Here is a 20,421-nt window from a genome sequence, read left to right on the forward strand (position 1 = left end):
AAGATTAAATTGATCCTTAGTTTTTTTTTATAAAATGTTAATGAGTATCTATAAAAAGATTAGTATTTAGACGAAATAGTGTTTGATGACATTGCTTTTATATCTTTCATTCAAATAATTTATTTTAATCATTCATTTATTCATCATTCTTTATCATCTAAAATACGTCAATGTCACGCAAAAATTATGTCATCCAAACAAAATCCTTATAAAACACACTTCAAAGACTTTTTTTTTTCTTTTTCGAAGAAACACTTCAAAGACATTAAATAGTAAACTTTTGTGAAAATATTTTTTTATGTATAGGAAAAAAGTGGCAACCTTCCATGATTTATGGTGGAAAGAGAGTGAGGGAGTCTTTTTAAAAGGAGCTTGGAATTACATTGCCATGTGGCTGCAGTATCGGTTGAGATGAAAATGCGGATGGATACGTGTCCCATAGTACATATTCTTCCAAGTTTCACCCAAGTGTCATTGGTATGCACCATAGAACATGAATAGTTGGAAGTAACCCTAATCCCCAACTAGTTCAATTCTCATTCATCCCCTTTGTTTTTTATAGAAAATATACTCATTCTTCTTACCTTTCATTCGTAACAACAATTAACAAACATAATTAGTGTTTTTAAAAGTCTATTTTGTTTAGGTCAAGGTGTTTTTAAAACTCTTAACTATACACTATAGCTAGCTATAGTAAGGTGTAGCTCATAAATTAAAAACTACATTAATGTTTGGTAGGATAGAACAATCAGAATTTCAAACCGCACCGTTTTAGGACAGTATGAAAAATATTAGATCCATCCTTTGATTCTTGACAATCTCTTACAGCACATAAGAGCATGGCAAAATCAATATACCTAGAGGGAGAAATTGACAACCCTAATCGTGTAAAATATAAATTTGCTTTCCATGATTTTAAGTATTTTTTAAAAATAGCAAAATTCAATAATCTGCTTTGCTGTTCTAAACTTCCTTTGTTACTATGAACAAATATACAATGTGCTTTCACTTTTTAAATTATATGTCGTTTTAAGGGAAAAAAATTGTATTCAATTATAAATCGCTCTATAATACCTTTGAAATAATAATATTAATCTTCTTATTATTCTCTCTTCTTTTATTTCTTTGATTTATTTTTCTTATACTATTAATGAATAATAATTTTGTAAAATAAATTATAATTTTATTTTTTATATAATGTGGAATGGTAAAATACAAATCATAATTATCCAGAAATCCTAGCTCAACTGGTAAAATGCCAAAATTGTTAGGCCGGATGCCATGACTGGGGTTCGAACCCCGGTACCTTCACTTGTGTGTGTGAGTTTATAATGGCTTTGCCATTTCGTCTATCTAAAAAAAAAAAATACAAATTATAATTTAAGACAAATATGATATATTTGTATGGAAAATAAAAGAGAGAATAAAGGAGGTGGAAAGTGAAATTGACTAAGCATGTGTCCTTCACATGCTGATTTTCATGTCATAATTGGTATGGTCCCCCAATCAACCTCATGTTTGTTTATTAGCATGCTTTGTGGATTATGTAGTAGAGCAGTGATATTTGTACATCTCTTTCTTATAACTTTTATGACAATTTTATTTTTCTTTCCTATGATTGGTTAAAAACAATAGGGAGAGAAAAAAGAAGAGAGAGAATAAAAGTATACTGTGAGTATGAGAGAGAAAGTTGTCAAAAGATTGTTAAAAAATGGTTGTACAAATGTCATTTCTCTACTCCCTTAGTTTTTTAATATAAGCAAATTTTACTTTTTAGATTCATTCAATTAATGATGTATGTGGTCTATAATGGACCACATACATAATTAATTGAATGAATCTAAAAAGTAAAATTTGCTTATATTAAGAAACGGAGGGAGTATGTACTACTCCCTCCGTTTCAAAATAAGTGTCGCTTTAGCCAATAGCACGCATATTAAGGAATGGAATAAATTAGTCAAATGTAATAGAAATTTTACCAAATTATCCTAATCAACTATTGGTTTGTTTTTTACTAAAGAAAAAAATAATATTTTGGAAGTAGTGTAACATAGTATTAATTGAATGGTACAATTGAAAAGAAAAAGTTATATTATTGCATTAGAAACTCAAAGTAACATTCATTTTAAAATAATTTTTTTTTTACTAAAACGATACTCATTTTAAAACGATGAATTACTATTTGAGGATTTGAATTTCTTGTTCTAATGGGTCATACAAGTCTAGATCTCGACCCATTTTAAATCAATAGTCAACATCATTTTAATTTGTTGATTGTATAGTATCAATCGTTTGGTCCTAAATCAATAGACAAGATTAATCAATGCGTATAATTGCATGATAATTTTATTGTAGAGTTCATGTCTTACATAAACAACATTACAAGATGATAATCAAAGTAGTAAGAGAGATAGATAGAGAGAAGTGAATATCTCATCTCAATTTCTCAAAAGAAATAGAGGAGTATACATTGTATTGAGCATATAAATAAATAAAACATGCAATACTTAGATTTTTAAAATTATAGTAATAAAACTTGTTCATTATTTTTAGAAATAGAGTTGATGCATACTAGGGGAAGAGAACGGAAGGAATGAGAAGTTCAAATTTAAACTCATGAAAAGCAATTATTTGACAATTTTTTTGATTGGAAACTTTAGAATCAAAATATTTTAATATCAAATATGCACATTATTATGTGATTAGGCCCCATCAATTCAAGTGATTATAATACATGGGATTCGAACTCACAACAAAAGCACAATTAGTAACAATTATGAATGCAAATTCTACAATTGTTGCAAAAAGGGAACAAAGAACACTTATCATACCTAGTGGTGTTGTGTGCCTCCAAAAGCAAAGGAGAAAAAGGCAAATTTACACATTGGTAGACATTGATGGGATTCTCCAATTGACAAAAAAAACATAGAATTTTAAAATAGTTGGACATTACGTTATTTTAATCCATTCATTCATTGGGAGCATGCCAACATGCAACTTCCCATAATCATCAAGGGAAAAGATGAGCTCTTTAGAGTTTCCTATTTATTTTTGTGTTCAAATTTTATGTATGAGTCCTTTATTTTGAAAACATTCCATGTTTGAATATAGGTGATGAATGATGACGATCATGATGTATTGGTTAGGTGATAGGGCCCTTTCATACTTTATGATATATTTTTTTAGACAAGCAATAACTTTATGATATATTTTTTTAGACAAGCAATACTTTTTTTCTTACTAAAATAACGACATACATTCTTTTAAAATGGTAGAATACATAAAAAAAGATTAATTTTAAAAGATGAATTTGCAACAAAGATTAATCACATATAGCGGAAAAATGTATACAAATGTGACAAGGTTTAAATTATCGACGGAATTAAAGTGTATGGAATGGAATATCATGCTTTCAAATTTGTAATGTTGAAGATGTCAAAATTACTGTTTAATATGCAATAGATTAAAGCTAATTTGTCAATCATAATCGAACAAAATCATCAACAATACGTGAAATTAAAATATTGTCGCACCAAGACGACGAACATAGTATATTTTGTTACGATCATTTTAATTACATTTCTTATAATGTTCACCAGTACATATGTGTGTGAGGAAGGTTTTCTGAAGTGGGAACTGATATGTGTGCCGTCACGTCATTCTCAAATAATGTCATCTTCAAATAATGTTGTTCTGACTTTATAAATTGCATTCTCACTTTAAGAGCCAAATCTTGATTGATGAGTTTTGATATTGAGGAATAATATCAAACCTTTTTTTAAGGAAGAATAAAAAAAAAAATCAAGAAAAAAGGAAGAACAAAATTAGCAGTTGTATTGTTTGGACACACAATTTTTGACGAGAGAGAACAATCACTCTAAGGAAAGATGAAAAACAATCTGAAACTCAAAAATCATTTAATATAGTTTTTTTTTTTTGTCTAGATTAATGTCAAAAATGATTTCTCTAAAATTATTTGAGACATACTATGATTGTTGAGGAATTAATTATGAACATTTTAATTTATCAATTTTGTAGAAAGATGAACATTTGAGAAGGTTTACTCTAGTGGGAAATGATGTGTCCCATGTCATTCTCAAAGAATGTTGTTTGCTTGTTCTATTTTTGGCCTTTATCAATTGCATTTTCATTTTGAGAACCAAAGCGTGGTTGGTGATTTTTGAAATTTATAATTTTTTTAAAGGTTGAATAAAATTATTGGAAGGAGAGAAATGGGAGAATCTTCACTTATAAGGGAGTTCTTCTTCAATCTTTAATTGAAAAGGTTGAAGTTTAGATATTTTGGTGCTTGAAATTTTATTATCCTTTGTTTGAATTTGATTACCTCAAGTGGAAGCTAAATCATTTGTTATGTTTAAAGGCATATTATTTTTTTTTTGTCTTTTGGCTTCTTTGTATAGCTTTGTATTGTAACGTGAACTTCTTGGATGGTTAAGCTTTTCTAGTACATTTTGTATTTTTTTTATTGTATTAGAGAGGTTTTGTTTGGTTTATTAATATATTTTTCTTATCCTTTTTAAAAAAATCCGAGTCAATATTAATAATTGTGATTGTTAATTTATGGAAAGATGAACATTCAAAAGAAAAGTGGATTGAAATTCTTTGTACTCTTGTTATTGAATCAAAAAAGTATTAATGAAATACAAGATGAGAACAAAAAATTGAACTAATCAAAACTAACTGTGGACCATTAATATATTTCTAAAGGCATAGACGTTCTCCAGAAGGGCTAGGGCGCCCTTCCGAAGGGTCCCTGAAGCCTAGGCGCGTCTCTTTCAAGGAGTCACCTCAATAGCTTCTTAAAAGCTTCTAGAATTCTGTGAAAAGACTTAAAGCCCATCTTGCTTGGGGGTCACACGAAAACAAGCCCACAAAGGGCTTTAAATACCCCTCTTGATCTTGGGATCATTCTCAAGACATCACAAAAACAGTCTAAACCCTAATTTCTAATATTGTACTCACTGCAAGTACAAATTGAATAGTCAAAATTAAACTAATACTAACTAGTAACAATTAATATTTTACAAAATAGAAAAACATAAATGAGAGAAATACTAACTACTAACAACATACTGAACTAATCTAAAGTTTTTAAATTGTTAAATGAATCAAATTATAAGGTAATTCGAGTGAAGTTGGTTATGGACTTTGGAATATGTTTTTCCGATAGATTCAATTTTCTTGGTTTCAATTTCGGTGAACTAATCTTTATACAACTTTGGACTGGATTTAAATGGGTTCTGCAAATGGATGGTGTAATTGAACCCCTAATATTAGTTGGTCTTGATTTGGATACGACTTTAAAAAGTTTGCAACAAAATAGAAAAACATAAATGAGAGAACAAGGAGGTTTTAAATTCTCCCTCAAACTATTCTACCCGTTCCTACAAAAGACCAAGTGGTGGATACTTTTACTAGGCTCTTCATCCATTTCATTTTTTTTCTTTTCTCAAAACAACAAATACCATTGAAGATGTATAATGTACGTCTTGTTGTATTTCGTCACGAACCACATGGAAATTAATCTCAGTGTGTTGCATTGCATGCTCATGAAAAATCGGGATTGCCTTCAATATGTGCATTGAAGATTTGTAGTCGTATAGTAAATGATGATGACTAGTGATGAACGAGGAACATGGAAGTCCTTCCACAAAAATAAGAGCATTTATGCTTCACAAGTGGCTTTATAGCAAGAATGCGGTATTCGTAAGAGAATGGGCAATACATGGCTGGTTGTTTCATACTTTTCCATTATATTAATGATGATGTACCAAGAAAAAAGACAAAAAAACACTAGTTGACCTTCTAGTATCACAGCTTACCTATGATATGAACTTTCTAAAAATAATGGTATCTAGCAGGTGACTAGAGTTTTGGTGTAGTTTTAAGTTAGTATCTAGTGTAGAACATTGTTTTTAACCTAAGAGGCTAACTTCTCAAGAAGGTTTAAGTAATATTTTATTTGGCATAGAGAATACCTTCATTGTGCTTAGCCACTTAAACCCAAAGAGTTTTATTTTGGAACACAAATAGGGTCGAAACCTAAGACAACATACAATCTAGGGGTGTAGGCCCCCAATAAATAGGAAAATAAAAAATATGAAGAATTTGAGTTAAAAGAATTTCTCGATTCTCATATATCATAAAGATTGACTCGTGCTCACAACTAAAATTATGTAAAGGATTTGCAATAAGAATACACACTTTCATCTTCTAATAACTAAAACACACTTCACACTATCATTGAACAAAAGTATTCACGACCACATCTGAATCAACGTGAATCTCCACCCTCATATTTGTGGCGAAAGCATATTTTCGAATAGAAGTACTTGTAAAGAAAGTTCATTTCTTTTGAAGGATTTGTGAAGAAAGTTCATATATATAACAATAGTAGGAAAAGTGGGTTGCATATCCAAACAATATTATATATATATATATATATATATATATATATATATATATATATATATATATATATATATATATATATTGAGTAATCAATATTGTGTGACACAATTTTGGGCTGTATATCCCAATATTTGAGAAAGTTCATATAACAATGTAGAAAAATGGGTTGTATATCTCAATAGTATTGAGTGAGTAATCAATATTGTGTGACACAATTTTGAGATAAAGGATTCTATCCATATTTTATATTACTTCTCAATTATTTAAACAATTCAATTAATTTTTTTAAATATTCATATCATTCATCTAAAACTCTAAAACATGTTCCACTAATCTCACAATATACTTTAAATTTATATTTTACATTAATATATAAAAAGTATAATTGATACAAATTAATTCAATTATATAAAAATGCATTAAAAAGAAAATGACGTATATTTGTAATAAATTAAAATATTCAAAAAATAAATAAAATCAATTTAAAAATATAAGAAGATACATTAAATAACACACTACATGACACAAAAAAGTTATAAAAAATACATTAATTTTTATTTATTTATACAATTTAGTTATAAACTCCAAATTTGCATATATCATCCTTACATCTATCTAAGGAAATGTACTCACATGACAATTTAGTTAAAACTTTTTCTTAAGGAATTTTAGTTAATACTTAATCTTATGTTTTAAAATTAAACCAACATGATTGGTTCTTACAAAGAAAAATGAACCCCGCAAAAATGCACAATTGACTGTTTTTTTCTTGCAAATACTAATTGACTTTATTTTTTACAAACAATACTAATTGACTTATTTGCAACAAAATGTCACAAAATAATTGCCACGGTCCTTACGAAGAAAAACAAACCCCACAAAAATGTTTAATTGTGACTCATTTGCAACAAATAACAGCTACTTTCAATTTTTCATGGTAATATTATCTATAAGGAGTGGGTGATGGGAGAAATACTTTGTTTTGATACGACTGTTGGGTGGGTGATATGCCTTTGAAATTAAAGTTTCCTCGTTTATTTGATTTGGCGATTTTTAAGGAGTGTTCGGTGGAGGAGATGTCGACTTTAGGGTGGATGGAAGGTGGAGGGGCGTGGGTATGGAGACGCCGTCTGTTAGCATGGGAGGAGGAGAGTGTGAGGGAGTGTTATATTCTTTTAAATAACATTGTTTTGCAGGATACTGTCAGTGACTCATGGAGGTGGTTGTTAGATCCTAATCACGGTTATTCGGTGCGGGAAGCCTATCGATTTGTTACTCATTCAGGCGACATGGTGGATAGGTCTCTCGTAGATGACGTTTGGCACAGACATATCCCTTCAAAGGCGTCCCTCCTAGTTTGGCGTCTCCTTCGCAACAAATTGCCGACGAAAGATAACTTAGTGCGCCGGGGTGTTCTTCACGCTAATGATGTCATGTGTGGAGCAACTGGTTATGACAGTCCCGAAACAACATCACATTTGTTTCTAAGATGCGATACTTTCTATGAGCTTTGGTCCAAAGTTTGGAACTGGTTAGGTATTTATTCTATTACTCCCGTTGATCTTCGACACCATTTTTTGCAGTTTACTTTGATGGCGGGCATGCCTCGAGCTACTCATTTATATCTGAGGACAATTTGTATTGCTACAGTTTGGGTAATTTGAAAGGAAAGAAACAACCGTATATTTCAAAATACGGTCTCTACTTCTGTTACTCTTATCGAAAAAGTTAAACTAAATTCGTTCCTTTGGCTCAAAGCAAAGCATGCATCCTTTTGTTTTAGCTATGCCGATTGGTGGCGACATCCGCTCTTCTGTATGAGAGTTTTGCTCTAATTTGTTTCATGTCTTTTTGTTGGTGCTTTTGCACTAAAGACTATGTGACTTTGTAATTATTTGGCGGTGGTACTCCTTTTGCACATCTTGTGTCGGGTGTATCACCGTAGTTTTATTGAAATCTCATTTTAATTTGTTAAAAAAAATATTATCTATATTTTTATAATTATACCTTTTAATCAATACTAGATTCATTTCAATATTTTTTTACTTTATATTTATACGTAATGAAAAATACATCAACGACGGTTAAACTTAATATTATATAATCTAGTAAAAATATAATTTTCACTTTTAAAACATTTTTACAAAGTATTGAAGAATAAATTTTTTATGAGTTTAATAGTAATGGCAGGTTCGATTATCTTGGTGTCAATTTAAGTGGACTAATTTAGCTTCTTTAAAAAAAAAAAAAGTAATGGGTTGACAGTTTATAATAACTTTTCACATACAATGATGAAAAATATTTAGAATCGTCACATCGATTAATATTTTTAATTTACATGATAATTTGAAATATATTGATTATATGTGTATAATTGGTTTGGACCGTCAACCCTTCACTATTCAACTCATATTTTTTTTTTTAAAATACATCAACTCATTTTTTATTAGTAAAAAGTATTAATTAAATTTAAATTTTCCTTTTTTCTTTTCCTCAAAAATAAAAATACGTATTAGAAAAAATAAATTTCTATCTACAAAAATAAAAAATACAAAATTTTTGTCCTTCTTCACTTTACACTTACACTTCATTTCGCAGAAAATAAACCCTACACCGTCGTCGCCGTTCGCTACGCCCTTCACTTCCGGTGGCCATTTCTCTATTTCACAGTTCGTCCATCGAACGCCGCCACGATATTCACCTTCGCACGATTAGGTTTGTTTGTTGAACCTTCTGCTTCGTGATTCCTTTCATTCCTTCGCAGAACCCTATTTCTTCTTTCATTCATACATTGCTTTTTTCCTCCATGATTCCTCATGCTTCTGAATCATTGATTTCTTATATTTCTGTTTAGTAAATTTAATTGTTCATTTTCTTTGTTTGTTAATTCACTCTTGATTGTTGATTGTTAATTTTGGTTGTTACTTTTATTCCTAAGCTTATAATCGACACTGTTGTTCTTTGTTCTTCCTGCTGTATTGGAAGAAATACGTAAGGAAACTTGAAATGTTCATATTTTATGCTTCATACATGTTTTCCTTTGGATTTGTGAAATTAATGTTTTTTGTGATTCCACAATCTGGGTGTTAAGAGTTAAAGGGTCTGTTTGGATTGACTTATTTAAGCTTTTTTTTTTTTTAACCACAAATGTTAGTAATTATTTGTTACATTAGTTTTTCTCCTTTGTTCAGGTTTGAACCTAGGACCTCCAACTCCTTATCCCTTAGCTCAAACCAATTGAGCTACCCAACCACTTATTTTAGCTTATCTACTTGTATAAGTTTTGTGAGACTATTTAGAAGAACTTACGAAAACAACTTATAACAATTTTCAAAAGCTTTTCCGCCTTATTTTCATAAGTTCTCTATTATAGAAACAACTTATAGCATATACAAAAACAATTTTTTATTTTATCTTTTATGCAAGCTTATCCACAATCGCTTATCTTATCATGTTTTAGTGTGCTTTGCTTTTCCTTTAGTCTTTTGCTTATTTGGATTCAAATCCTCTATAGCGAGTAATTAACTTTATCGTGTAAAGTGAGTACTATCAACCATTAATTAATAAATCAAAGGTAGATATTGTAGGTACATCATAGCCATCATGAGTTTGTTACAACAACAACCCTTGATTATCTCACTTTAAAGGATCGAAATTCTGATTATTTAATTAGATATAATGAATTCTTAGAATGCAATACCATATTTCAATAGAGATGTTCTGCCTGAAACAATAAATAAAACATGGCCTTCAATTTTTGCTAAACAAAATTGCTCATATGTTGTTCATTGATCGTGTATTCTTAGCATGCATCTCTTTGTGTATAATCTGCTACGTCTCTATCTCTCTTACTATCTTCAATGGTTACCTGATCATGTTGTTTAACTACAGGAAGGACAATGAGAATCGCAATTCTGAGGGACACTAGAAGGAAATTGGGTGGTGCTTTAGGATTCAATAGGTTGATTCATTCCTTGCCTCAATCTCCTCCTTTAGCTGGGAGCATTGACCATGGGATTCAGTCGTTGAAGCCCGTTTTGCCTGAATTTAGTTCTCCAACGTTCTCTTTTGGTGGCTCTATGGAGCTCATGGCTGTGCCAAAAAGGAAGGTAAGGTATCTTCATAACTTCTCGTCATTTTGGAAAGATGTTGAGTTTTACTGACTGATGTTTCAAGGAGAAATGATTGAGTGCAATGATTTGCACTTTGTATTATTTTTTTAATTTCTCATTCTATAACTTTTGTGATGGTTTTGTTTGTCATGTAGACTTCTCCTCATAAACGAGGAATAAGAAATGGGCCAAAAGCTTTGAAACCTGTTCCCGTGCTAGTTCTGTGCAAGTAAGTTGTTTAGTGTTTTTGTTTACTGTTAATACTTGCAGTTTTTTTATATGTTCTGCAAATATTGGTTGATTTCTTTTTATTAAATAGTACTCCCTCCGTCCCAAATTGTATGTCACTTTAGAAAAAATATTTGTCCCAAATTGTATGTCACTTTAGAATACCAATGAAACATTAATGTTATTTTTCCTATTATATCCTTAACTATTTATTACTCTTTCTTTTTTCAATTCTTTCATTTATCTTTCCCATATCATTTATTAAGGATAATTTTGTAAAACAACTCATAATATCTCTTTCCAACACAATATTAATTACATTTCTTAATATGTGTGAAATGCCCAAAACGTCATACAATTTGGGACGGAGGGAGTAGTAGAGTGCTTGAAAGGATTAGAAAGGAAGACCTAGGAAAACTATTAGAGAAACCATTAGAAAGGATTTAGAGGTCAATGAGTTGGATCCAAATTTGGTGTATGATAGAACACTATGGCGTCATTTGATCCATGTAGCCGACCCCACTTAGTGGGATAAGGCTTGGTTGTTGTTGTTGTAGTAGTAGAGTGCTTGAACATAAGACATGAGTGATTTTTTTTTTCTCCATTATAAAATAGTTTGATTGTTCTGTATCCTTTTTTTATTTTACCAACCATGATAGTTATAGATTTGTTGGAGAAAATAGCGATTCGTCCGGGACGAGTGGAGTTTCCTTTTTCATAGGGATTAGCGTGAAATGCGCTTCTCTCAGTGCTTCTGCTAAATCTAAACAGTCCCGATGTTTGAAGTGAAACGAAAACTGTTTGGTCTCTATTAAACTTAACCAAGTAATGCTTCATTGCTTGTTATTATTACCTTTGTAGCACCGACACCTCTGATCAAAGACATGTCCGGTGTCTGACGCATGTGATTATTTTCAAACAGTAATTTCTCAAATTATTAGTGGTGTCATGTCCGTTGTTAGTGATGGGCTGCATTGATTATTACCATCCCACTAGTTTTCATGCAATTTCTTCCGTCATTAGTCAAACCCACTGTAGAGAAAAGTAAAAAGTTTTGATGCCAAAAAAAAGAAAAGAAAAAAGTTTATGTATGGTAATATCCAGAGGAAGAGCCTCAGGGAAGGGTCTATGAGTTACCTGTACTCATATCCCCAAACAATAGTTGCTGGTTTCTTGTTTTAGTCATGTGCTCTCGTCCTCAAATCTCACTAGCTGGGTTACATAGTACATTATGGTGCAACATCAAGGAAATAATCTATAAAGTCGCAATTATGCTGATATAAATCTCATTTTGTTTTTTTAACTGTATGAGGCTATTAGATTAGATCCCCATAAACTATTTCTACTGCTACTCAACTTTTCAGAAAAGTTAGCAAGTTTCTGACAATATTATTCTATTTCATCTTATTATTAATACTATGTCTAAGGGGGAAATCATTTATCTAACAAGTAGTTGAATAATTAGACATAAGAAGTGCTCTTACTTAAAGCAGATTACTCCATGTGTTAACATTTAACTACACATTTCACTTGTTGTAGCCTGTAGGAGTAGGACAGTGAGCACTGTAATAATAAACTTGTTCAAAATATTAGAGAATGTAGAATTTTGACAGTTTTCTCTTTGTTTTTTGTTTGATCAAAATAACTTAAGTTTAAATAAATAGAGATGCCATTAGAGAACAATGTAAATCAGTTTATTTTTCTACATGAGTTTGACGGGCCATCAAAAGAAAAACGTTATTATGTGTGTGTGTGTTCATTTTAATGGTTATACTCACTTTTTATTGTAAAAAGTGAAAATTTATTGGACTCAGTCCATTAACACGTTCATTGTAGGTTATGCTGGACTCGGTGTTGCTTTTCTTTAAAACACAAGACATTTTATTTATGGCTTTCCCTTTTTCTTTAACAACTTTAGTTGTGCTATTTGTCTCTTGTCTTAAGTGGATTTTGTTCTGAAATTTTGAAAGCTTAACTGTACTTCTATTCATAGTCATACTTTGTTGAGGCTGAAAATGTTTTTTCTGTTAGGTTTTTGAATGTCATTTACGTGCATAATTCTAGGACTAGGACACGACAAAGGGACACAGGATTGAAATTTAATTGATCTTTATCTTCCTAGCTTGTTGATCAGAGAGAGAAAGAGTTGGACTTAAAGGTTAAAACTGCATAGTGTATTTCCCTGGTGATCCATGAGATTGGATTAACTTCCTGGGAAGTATTTATGACTAGATTGCACGGACAAATTCAAAAGGCATGTCTATTGTTTACACTACACACATTGATTAGTTTACTAATTATTCTATGAGAGAAGTCTATATACTGTTTCTAAACGATTGGCAAATTAAATTCAAGTATTTTTCTAGCTCATAACTTCATGTGAGTAATAACTTCACTTCTTCTGCAGGGGTTGTGGTCGTGTCAGGCTTCCACATTTCTACTGTTGTAGTGGGAAACCAAATCAGGAAAATAATGGGGGAGAGAATGGCACAAACTAATCAAGTTGTTTGTGATAAAGCACCAGATGTTAGTTGACAGGCAGAGCCACCCATAATGTAGGTCTTGCTTTTGATTGTTAGCCATTTGATGGTATAGGTTGTTTGGTAGTAATGCTTTACTTCCTTCTTCCTTAAGCAATCCGATTGTTGGATTGTATGTTTTTCGCTTTAAAAGATAAACGGATCAGAAGTTTTGGAGATGGTTGGTATTTTGCTTACATTGAATAGTAGCAACTTTTAATGCGTTACCAACTATCTAAAAGCCACAAATTTTCCATTTTAAAGCTTCAAGGAAGTCATTAGTTTTTCCTGCTTACTAGCTTCTGACTGCCAAACTCAGTGCCGGGGCTCGTTAATTTTAGGCTATATAGGGTTGTGATCCGAGTTCACTTCACCAAGCAGTGTTTGTTGTACTTTGATTTCTTACCATTGTTGTTTGCAACAGCAGCATGCCGAAGTGATTCTAATCTTTGGTTACATAAAGCCAGTAATTTCAGGTATCGATACGTTTTGGTACAGAAGTATTTAAATGAGGAATTTGCAAATTTTAACATAACAAAAAGATCCGGTAAAAAGAGAAATAAAAAGATAATCGTAAATTCGGAAGATGCAGCTTCACCTGTATTTGACAAGTTTTTCTTAGTTATAACGTGCCAACTTGCATCAACTGAAATTGAGTTGGTAAGCTTACAATTCCTTTAAGAATTCAAGGACCGATATCCGTTTTTGATTTTGGTACAAGATATTCATTCATTTTTAGAGTAAAATAACAAGTTTATTTAAAAAATTGTAGTTATAATCTATAAATGGTTAATTTATATCACTAAAAATGAACATGTGTAGGTTAGCAAACATTTTTAAATAAGTTAGTATATGATAAAATTTAATAAAATACAAAAATACAAAATCATGATGGTTCTCTGGTAGGGAAATGTCTCATTCAAGTTAATAAGAATTATTTTCAAACTTCATGACTTATTATCACGTTAGAAAGTTGAATTACGTTCCATTGAAGGCCAACTATTCATCGTATGTCATTTAGGTGCCTGTATCACAAACTAGCCTGGTGTTAGAGAAGCACAATTTAACCTATTGTACTTGATATGAATAAACTGATCTCTTCCTTTTAGAATTTGTTAGTTTATGCGATATGATTTTGGGATACAGACCCTGATACGTATCGCCCATGGCTGTTTTCGTATTGTATTGAATATGTATCGTGGGATACTAACTACCATGGTAAGGTGAAGATTGGTCGAACCACAAAACCATTTGTAAGTGACTAAACACAGCCCTCACATCATGCAGTTAAGGCAGCCATAAACTTTCTCCAATTAAGGCGGCTTGGCGCAGACCGCAATTAAGTCAAAAATTACACAAATGGCATACATTATAAAACTGCACAAATGATTCAAGCATTTTAACTGAGCCATGCAATCACACCATTAACAATAAACCTGAATCCACGTAACCTATTGCTTGTATGCCAAATTGTATCAGCTATAGATAACAAGAAAATAAAAATCAGGAACCTAGTCGGACAAGCAGAAACTATCATGTCCACCTTGTTAAACAATTGTTCCTTCTTATGTCTTACTACACAACTTAATCTGTTTTATTACAAACAAGCATAAGAGGTTCCATTCATATTTACATGGTATGATATGCCTAATAATTACAAAGAGGTCCATAACTATCTTATATAAAATGAGTTCTAAAACTATTTCTTCCTTTCATGCCACCATCTACCACCAGTAACTCTTGATGTGCTTGCATTTGGGTCGTAGACCTATAACTCAAAAAGGATCCGTATTATACAAGAGAGTGATACACCGAAATACAAAAGGTTAAAACAAAACACAAAGTAAAAAATGAATGCATGATTCTCAAGAGCTCAAAGCCACAGTTTGTACTCATTCCAAAACCCAAATGTGACAAATAAAATGTGTGCAGAAACATACTTTCAACAACTTTGAACTTCAATACAATACAAAAACGCTCACCATCTGCAAATTTTGAAGCAAATGGAATTAATATAAGTTTGAAGAAATAAAGTAACTCTAGTTTTTCCTTTCCCATCGACATGTTTCCTACTTTAACCTTTCAGTCTATAATTAAGAGAAATTTAACCTTTTGGAAGAATCATCTTCCAGTTACAACAATATAATAACAAAACAATTTGATTCAATCTAGATATTATCAAACACTTAGGAGTAGGCAATAGATAATCATTTAGCAATATAATAACATAAGCCAGCATAAAAAATTATTGCAATCTTTTACTATGAAATGATATAGATTTCAAAATAACATACATGAATTCAAATAAATTCGAACAAGTAAATCATTGTAAAGAAACTTACTTTCAACAAATCCAAGCTAAACTTTCAACATAATCCTTGGAAAAACACCACATTGTCCGATTACCAATAGCTTGCTTTACTCTATTATTTTTCAAATCATAGAGAATTACTTGGGGACAAATGATTTTTTGGATATTATCCTAGTGGCTGGGTTCCAGATCTGGAACCAGAAGATCGTTTCATCCCGATTATGATTACTTGTGTAAGAATAACTGAGCAAACAAAGCAATCCATTGCATGAACCAACAAATCGGCCACGTTCCCTGCACTCCAATTGGTAGTAAGAGTTGCTGGCGAGGGTTAGTGCCGGTTTCTCCAATAAATGACTCAAGGGAAAAGTTACCGCATTGTAACTTGCTTCATATCTGATTTCTGCTATGTGCCTCTTTCTTGAGGATTGCTGTAGGTGTAGTTTGACGAATGTGGGATCAGATATGAGGGTTTTCCTAGTAATGTAAAAATGCCAACACCATCATGCCAACCCAAGTTATATATATTGTAATGTAAAAATGTTTTACGCACCTGAATTCATTGATGTTTGATAAATATGGCAAGTCATATGTTTGTTTTTAGAAGATGAAAGCATAATCTATACCATACATTCCATATATGGTACGCTAGAATTCTCCATTTATATGAAGCCAAGGATACTAATGAGGAAATCCCTATAGCTATGGTACACAGCAGTATCATTCAGTTCAAACATGCTAACAATATAATATTCAAGTACATTGATCAATCAGATTCCAGATGAGACATGCAAACATGCAGACTAACATGCAAACATGCAACATTATATTAAAAGCTAATTGTGATGCAAATCTCAGTCAAGAAGATTGAAGACAAATCTAATTCATATTTAAATAATTTACAACTGCTATTCATGTCAAGGCAAATCTAATTCACTGTTTTTTTTGTTGTTGTTGTCAAGAGAGCAATTCTAATTATAAGTCTATAAAATTATGTTCTGCATAAAAAATAATCAATTTTGGAGATTAAAAACAATTCTATTTGAAGCTATTATTTGTAGTTTTTGATTTTATAATTAATTGATTCTAACATACAAATTTATCATTCAACTCAATCTTATATAAATGTAACCAAATAAATATCGTGTAACTCACTTTTAGTTAGAATCAAGGTTTAAATGCACTTTTGACTCCATAACTTTTCAAAAGTTACGATTTTGACCTCCTAACAAAAAATAAAAATTTTGCCCCTAACATTACAAAATGTTGCACTTTTTGTCCCTTATCTTTAAAAAATAACAATTCCGACCCCCACGCTTTGAGACATGTGGCGTCTTCTCAACAATTTTGGCCTCTTATCTTTAAGTCAGGGGCCAAAATTGTTATTTTATTGTTGGGGGCTAAAATCGTAAGTCTTTAAAAATTAGAGGATCAAAAGTGCATTTAAACCTAGAATACTTTTTATATAATAAATTCACTCAAAATCAATTTTAGTCAAAGTAAAACCAAACATACAAATGAGTAAATTGTAAAGTAAAAAAAATCAATATTGTTACGATGTATCTATAATATCTACCTTTAATTCATGATTTGTTACTATGTTCCTTCAATATCTATCTTTAATTTATTAATTAACAATTGATATTATTCACTTTACATTTTCTATAGTGAATTGATCACTTTAAAGGAGTCAGATAGATTCTAGACGAAGTAAACGAGCAGCTATATCTAACCAAATAGCATTTGGCTCGAGGAAACAAATTTTATTTGTTTTTATCAGCAGAAACAAATATTTATGTGAAAAGATGAGAAAATCGATAGGATAAAATATTGAAAATTTGAGACTATTTTTAAAAAATATCAACATTATTGTCAGGTTATTCACTTTTTTTTTTTTATTTATATACAAAGCATAGTTAAATATTTACATCGCATTTATTGCGGATTATATGTACTTATATTTGTGGAAATAAATTTTTATGTACTGATATGATAAAAGTTTAAAAACAATATTATTTTCAAATTTTCAACATCTATGTAATGTTCTTATTAAATATTGTTTTATTTTATCTGCGAATTGATGAGATTAAGAGATTAAATGAGGACATATTAAAAAAATGTTGATATTAAGTACTCCCTATTAATGAAATTAACTGTTGACATATTAGAAAAAGAATAATTTTAACATAGTGAATATGCAAGTGAACAAATAATATTAATTCTTTAACTTTTGGACAACTCTTAATTGAGGGTGTATTATCACCTGGAACATGAGGCGGCATGATCGTTTAAGGTACTTTTCAACTCTCTAGAGCATAGTTTTAAAATTCGGCTCGGTCATCGACTCGGCGGGGGTACTGGGTCACTAGGTCAATGGTCGAACCAGTGAATCATTGATCGAACCGCATAACTGAACCGGATTAAACCGGATAACTCGGATGTATAATTCGGTCTATGTGAAAAATGTGTACTTGTATTAAACTGAGATGGATCAGATTAAACTAATCACTCAATCTCAAAAATAAAAATAAAAAATCATAAAACCTACCAATTGTCAAAATAATCAAAATTAATCACTTTATATGCACATTTCATACCTACACAAATGCATACCATATTTAAATGAATATTATAAATATATATTTAGAGAGAAACAACAATTTTTTTTTTTTAATAAAGAGATAAACAACAATATTAAAAAAGTATGTATTTTACTTATAAATATGATAAACTAGGAACGTTAACGGTTTATTATAATTTAAAATAGTTAAATTAAGTTTTTTTATGAGTTAAATTAACATCTACTTGAATAATGGGAGTAATGGCCAGGGTGTTGCTTTGTCTAGGGAACATTAAAAATATAATAAATAAAAAGTAACAGTTATCACAAAAAAGCATGTGGTGTAATGGTTAAGGTTTCTGCCTTGGTTGTTGCTGGTCGCGTATTCAACTCCTGCCCATGCCAATTTTAAGATTTTTTATTAAAATATCAGAAGCGCGGTTCACTAACCTGGCCGGTTTTCAAAAACCACCGAGTCATCGGTTTTTATCGAGTTTGACCAGTTCTTTCCGGTTCACACCAGTTTAATAGCATACCCGATCCAATACTTGGCTCGAACCGATCAGGTGTCCGGTTCCCGGTTCAACCGGCCGGTCCGAGCTGGGTTTTAAAACTATGCTCTAGAGGGTACTTTTTTTTTTTTTTTCCTTCAAAAAAAAAAAACTCTCTAGAAGGTACAAATGCAAATTGCGTAGAATGAGAATAATCTGCAAAATCTTTAACTTTTTATCGATAATTTAACATGTATAGAATCTTCAACTATTTGTGTTTCAGAATTATACACTTTGTATCCTTTAGAACGTTCAAAATATTATATCATAGTACACTTTTGAGTTTTGACATCAAATATCTTTAGATGAACTTTGATGTTTAGAATGCAACATGTGCATCCAAATTACTAGTGAAAAAAAAATATATATATTAGACTTTCTTCCTTTTAACAATTCATAAGGTATTTTATTCAAGATAGATCTAATATAAATGTTATTTTGAACATAACATGTTGTATTTAGTGCTTCTGCCCAAAAGTGATGTGCAATCTTAGTTTCATTGATCATGATGTGTTTGATCTCTTGATGAGATCTATTTTTTCCTTTCGACTACACCATTTTGTTGCAAAGTTATAGGATAAGAAAAATCGTGGATAATACCATGTATTTCATAAAAAAAATCAGAAGGTTCGTTTTCAAATTCACACCACTTTTCTTCATTCACACACAAACAAGAGACTTTTAACCTTTTGTTCAACCATATTAGAAAAATTAATTTTGTAAACTTTGATTTTTCTCTTTCCAATGAAAAATATGGATGCATCAAATTGATTGATAACTTTCCAAAGTGTCTTATTAAACACAACATCATAACCAATATCACACAATTGACTTATTCTCAGCAGGTTATGTTTGAGTTAATCTACTATCAGAACATTATTAATAAAAGGAAAAGAAGAGTTACCAATATTTCTCAAACCAATGATCTTTTCTCTTTGGTTACCTCCAAAACCCACAATGTCTTCCTGTTTCACTGTTAGGCTTTGAAATATATGTCTTTCTCTCATCATGTATGGGTGTTGAATCTTCTTCATAAAAGCCAATTTATGACCAATGTGTAGCTTCATCTGGAATCTTCATCTTCATACTTCTTAGCTTTAAGCAGAAGCTTCAACATCTTCATAATACTTTGGGGTTTCATCATCAAACTTCTCAAACTTTAAGAGCTTTCATCATCTTGCATTTAGATTTGAGAGCAATGAACTTTACCTTCTTAGAAGGTTCATATCCTGCTAGCTCCATCTCGTGACTCTTCAAGGAACTAATCAGTTTTTCAATCCCTAGAACATTCTAATCCTTAGCTTCCTGAATGGTTGTGACCTTGGATCTACACTTTGTTGGCAGAGTATGTAAAATCTTCTTTACATGATATGTTGTGGTATAGATTTTTCTCAGCACCTATAGGTCATAACTAAAATTTGACCTGGAAAACATGGTTTTAATATTCTCATCGTCCTCATCTTGAATAACTCGTACTGTTGGATCAACATATTAGATTTAGCTTCCTTGACTTGTTGGTTTCCTTTATACATGTTGCAGAAAGAGTCATAGATACTCTTGACAGTAGATTTATCAACAATCTTGGTAAATTCCAAAAATGGGAGTGTATTTACCATGATATTTCTCGTCATGCGGTGCCTTTTATACATCTTATTCTCAGCAACTTTCAGAGTCTTTTTGTTGAGAGTAACTCCATCTGTGCTGGCTG

General features: G+C 31.1%; 1 protein-coding gene across 1 annotated transcript; it reads left to right on the forward strand.

Annotated features, from left to right (window-relative positions):
* The first annotated feature begins 8,987 nt into the window (after nucleotides 1–8,987).
* On the forward strand, nucleotides 8,988–13,589 carry LOC112421785 (uncharacterized). The gene is made up of 4 exons (XM_024783455.2): nucleotides 8,988–9,147; nucleotides 10,324–10,541; nucleotides 10,700–10,773; nucleotides 13,180–13,589. The coding sequence occupies exons 2-4, from the start codon at nucleotides 10,332–10,334 to the stop codon at nucleotides 13,268–13,270; spliced, it is 375 nt and encodes a 124-aa protein (XP_024639223.1). The 5' UTR covers nucleotides 8,988–9,147; nucleotides 10,324–10,331; the 3' UTR covers nucleotides 13,271–13,589.
* The last annotated feature ends 6,832 nt before the right edge of the window (nucleotides 13,590–20,421 follow it).

The sequence above is a fragment of the Medicago truncatula genome, chromosome 5 (assembly GCF_003473485.1).
Source record: "Medicago truncatula cultivar Jemalong A17 chromosome 5, MtrunA17r5.0-ANR, whole genome shotgun sequence".
NCBI classification, from domain to species: Eukaryota; Viridiplantae; Streptophyta; class Magnoliopsida; order Fabales; family Fabaceae; genus Medicago; species Medicago truncatula.

Excerpts from the sequence above, each read along its gene's own strand:
- LOC112421785 (XM_024783455.2), top strand. The coding sequence starts at position 10,332 with ATGAGAATCGCAATTCTGAGGGACACTAGAAGGAAATTGGGTGGTGCT. Across the intron at positions 10,542-10,699 it reads TGGCTGTGCCAAAAAGGAAG|ACTTCTCCTCATAAACGAGG; the intron begins GTAAGGTATCTT and ends TTTGTCATGTAG. Across the intron at positions 10,774-13,179 it reads CCCGTGCTAGTTCTGTGCAA|GGGTTGTGGTCGTGTCAGGC; the intron begins GTAAGTTGTTTA and ends CTTCTTCTGCAG.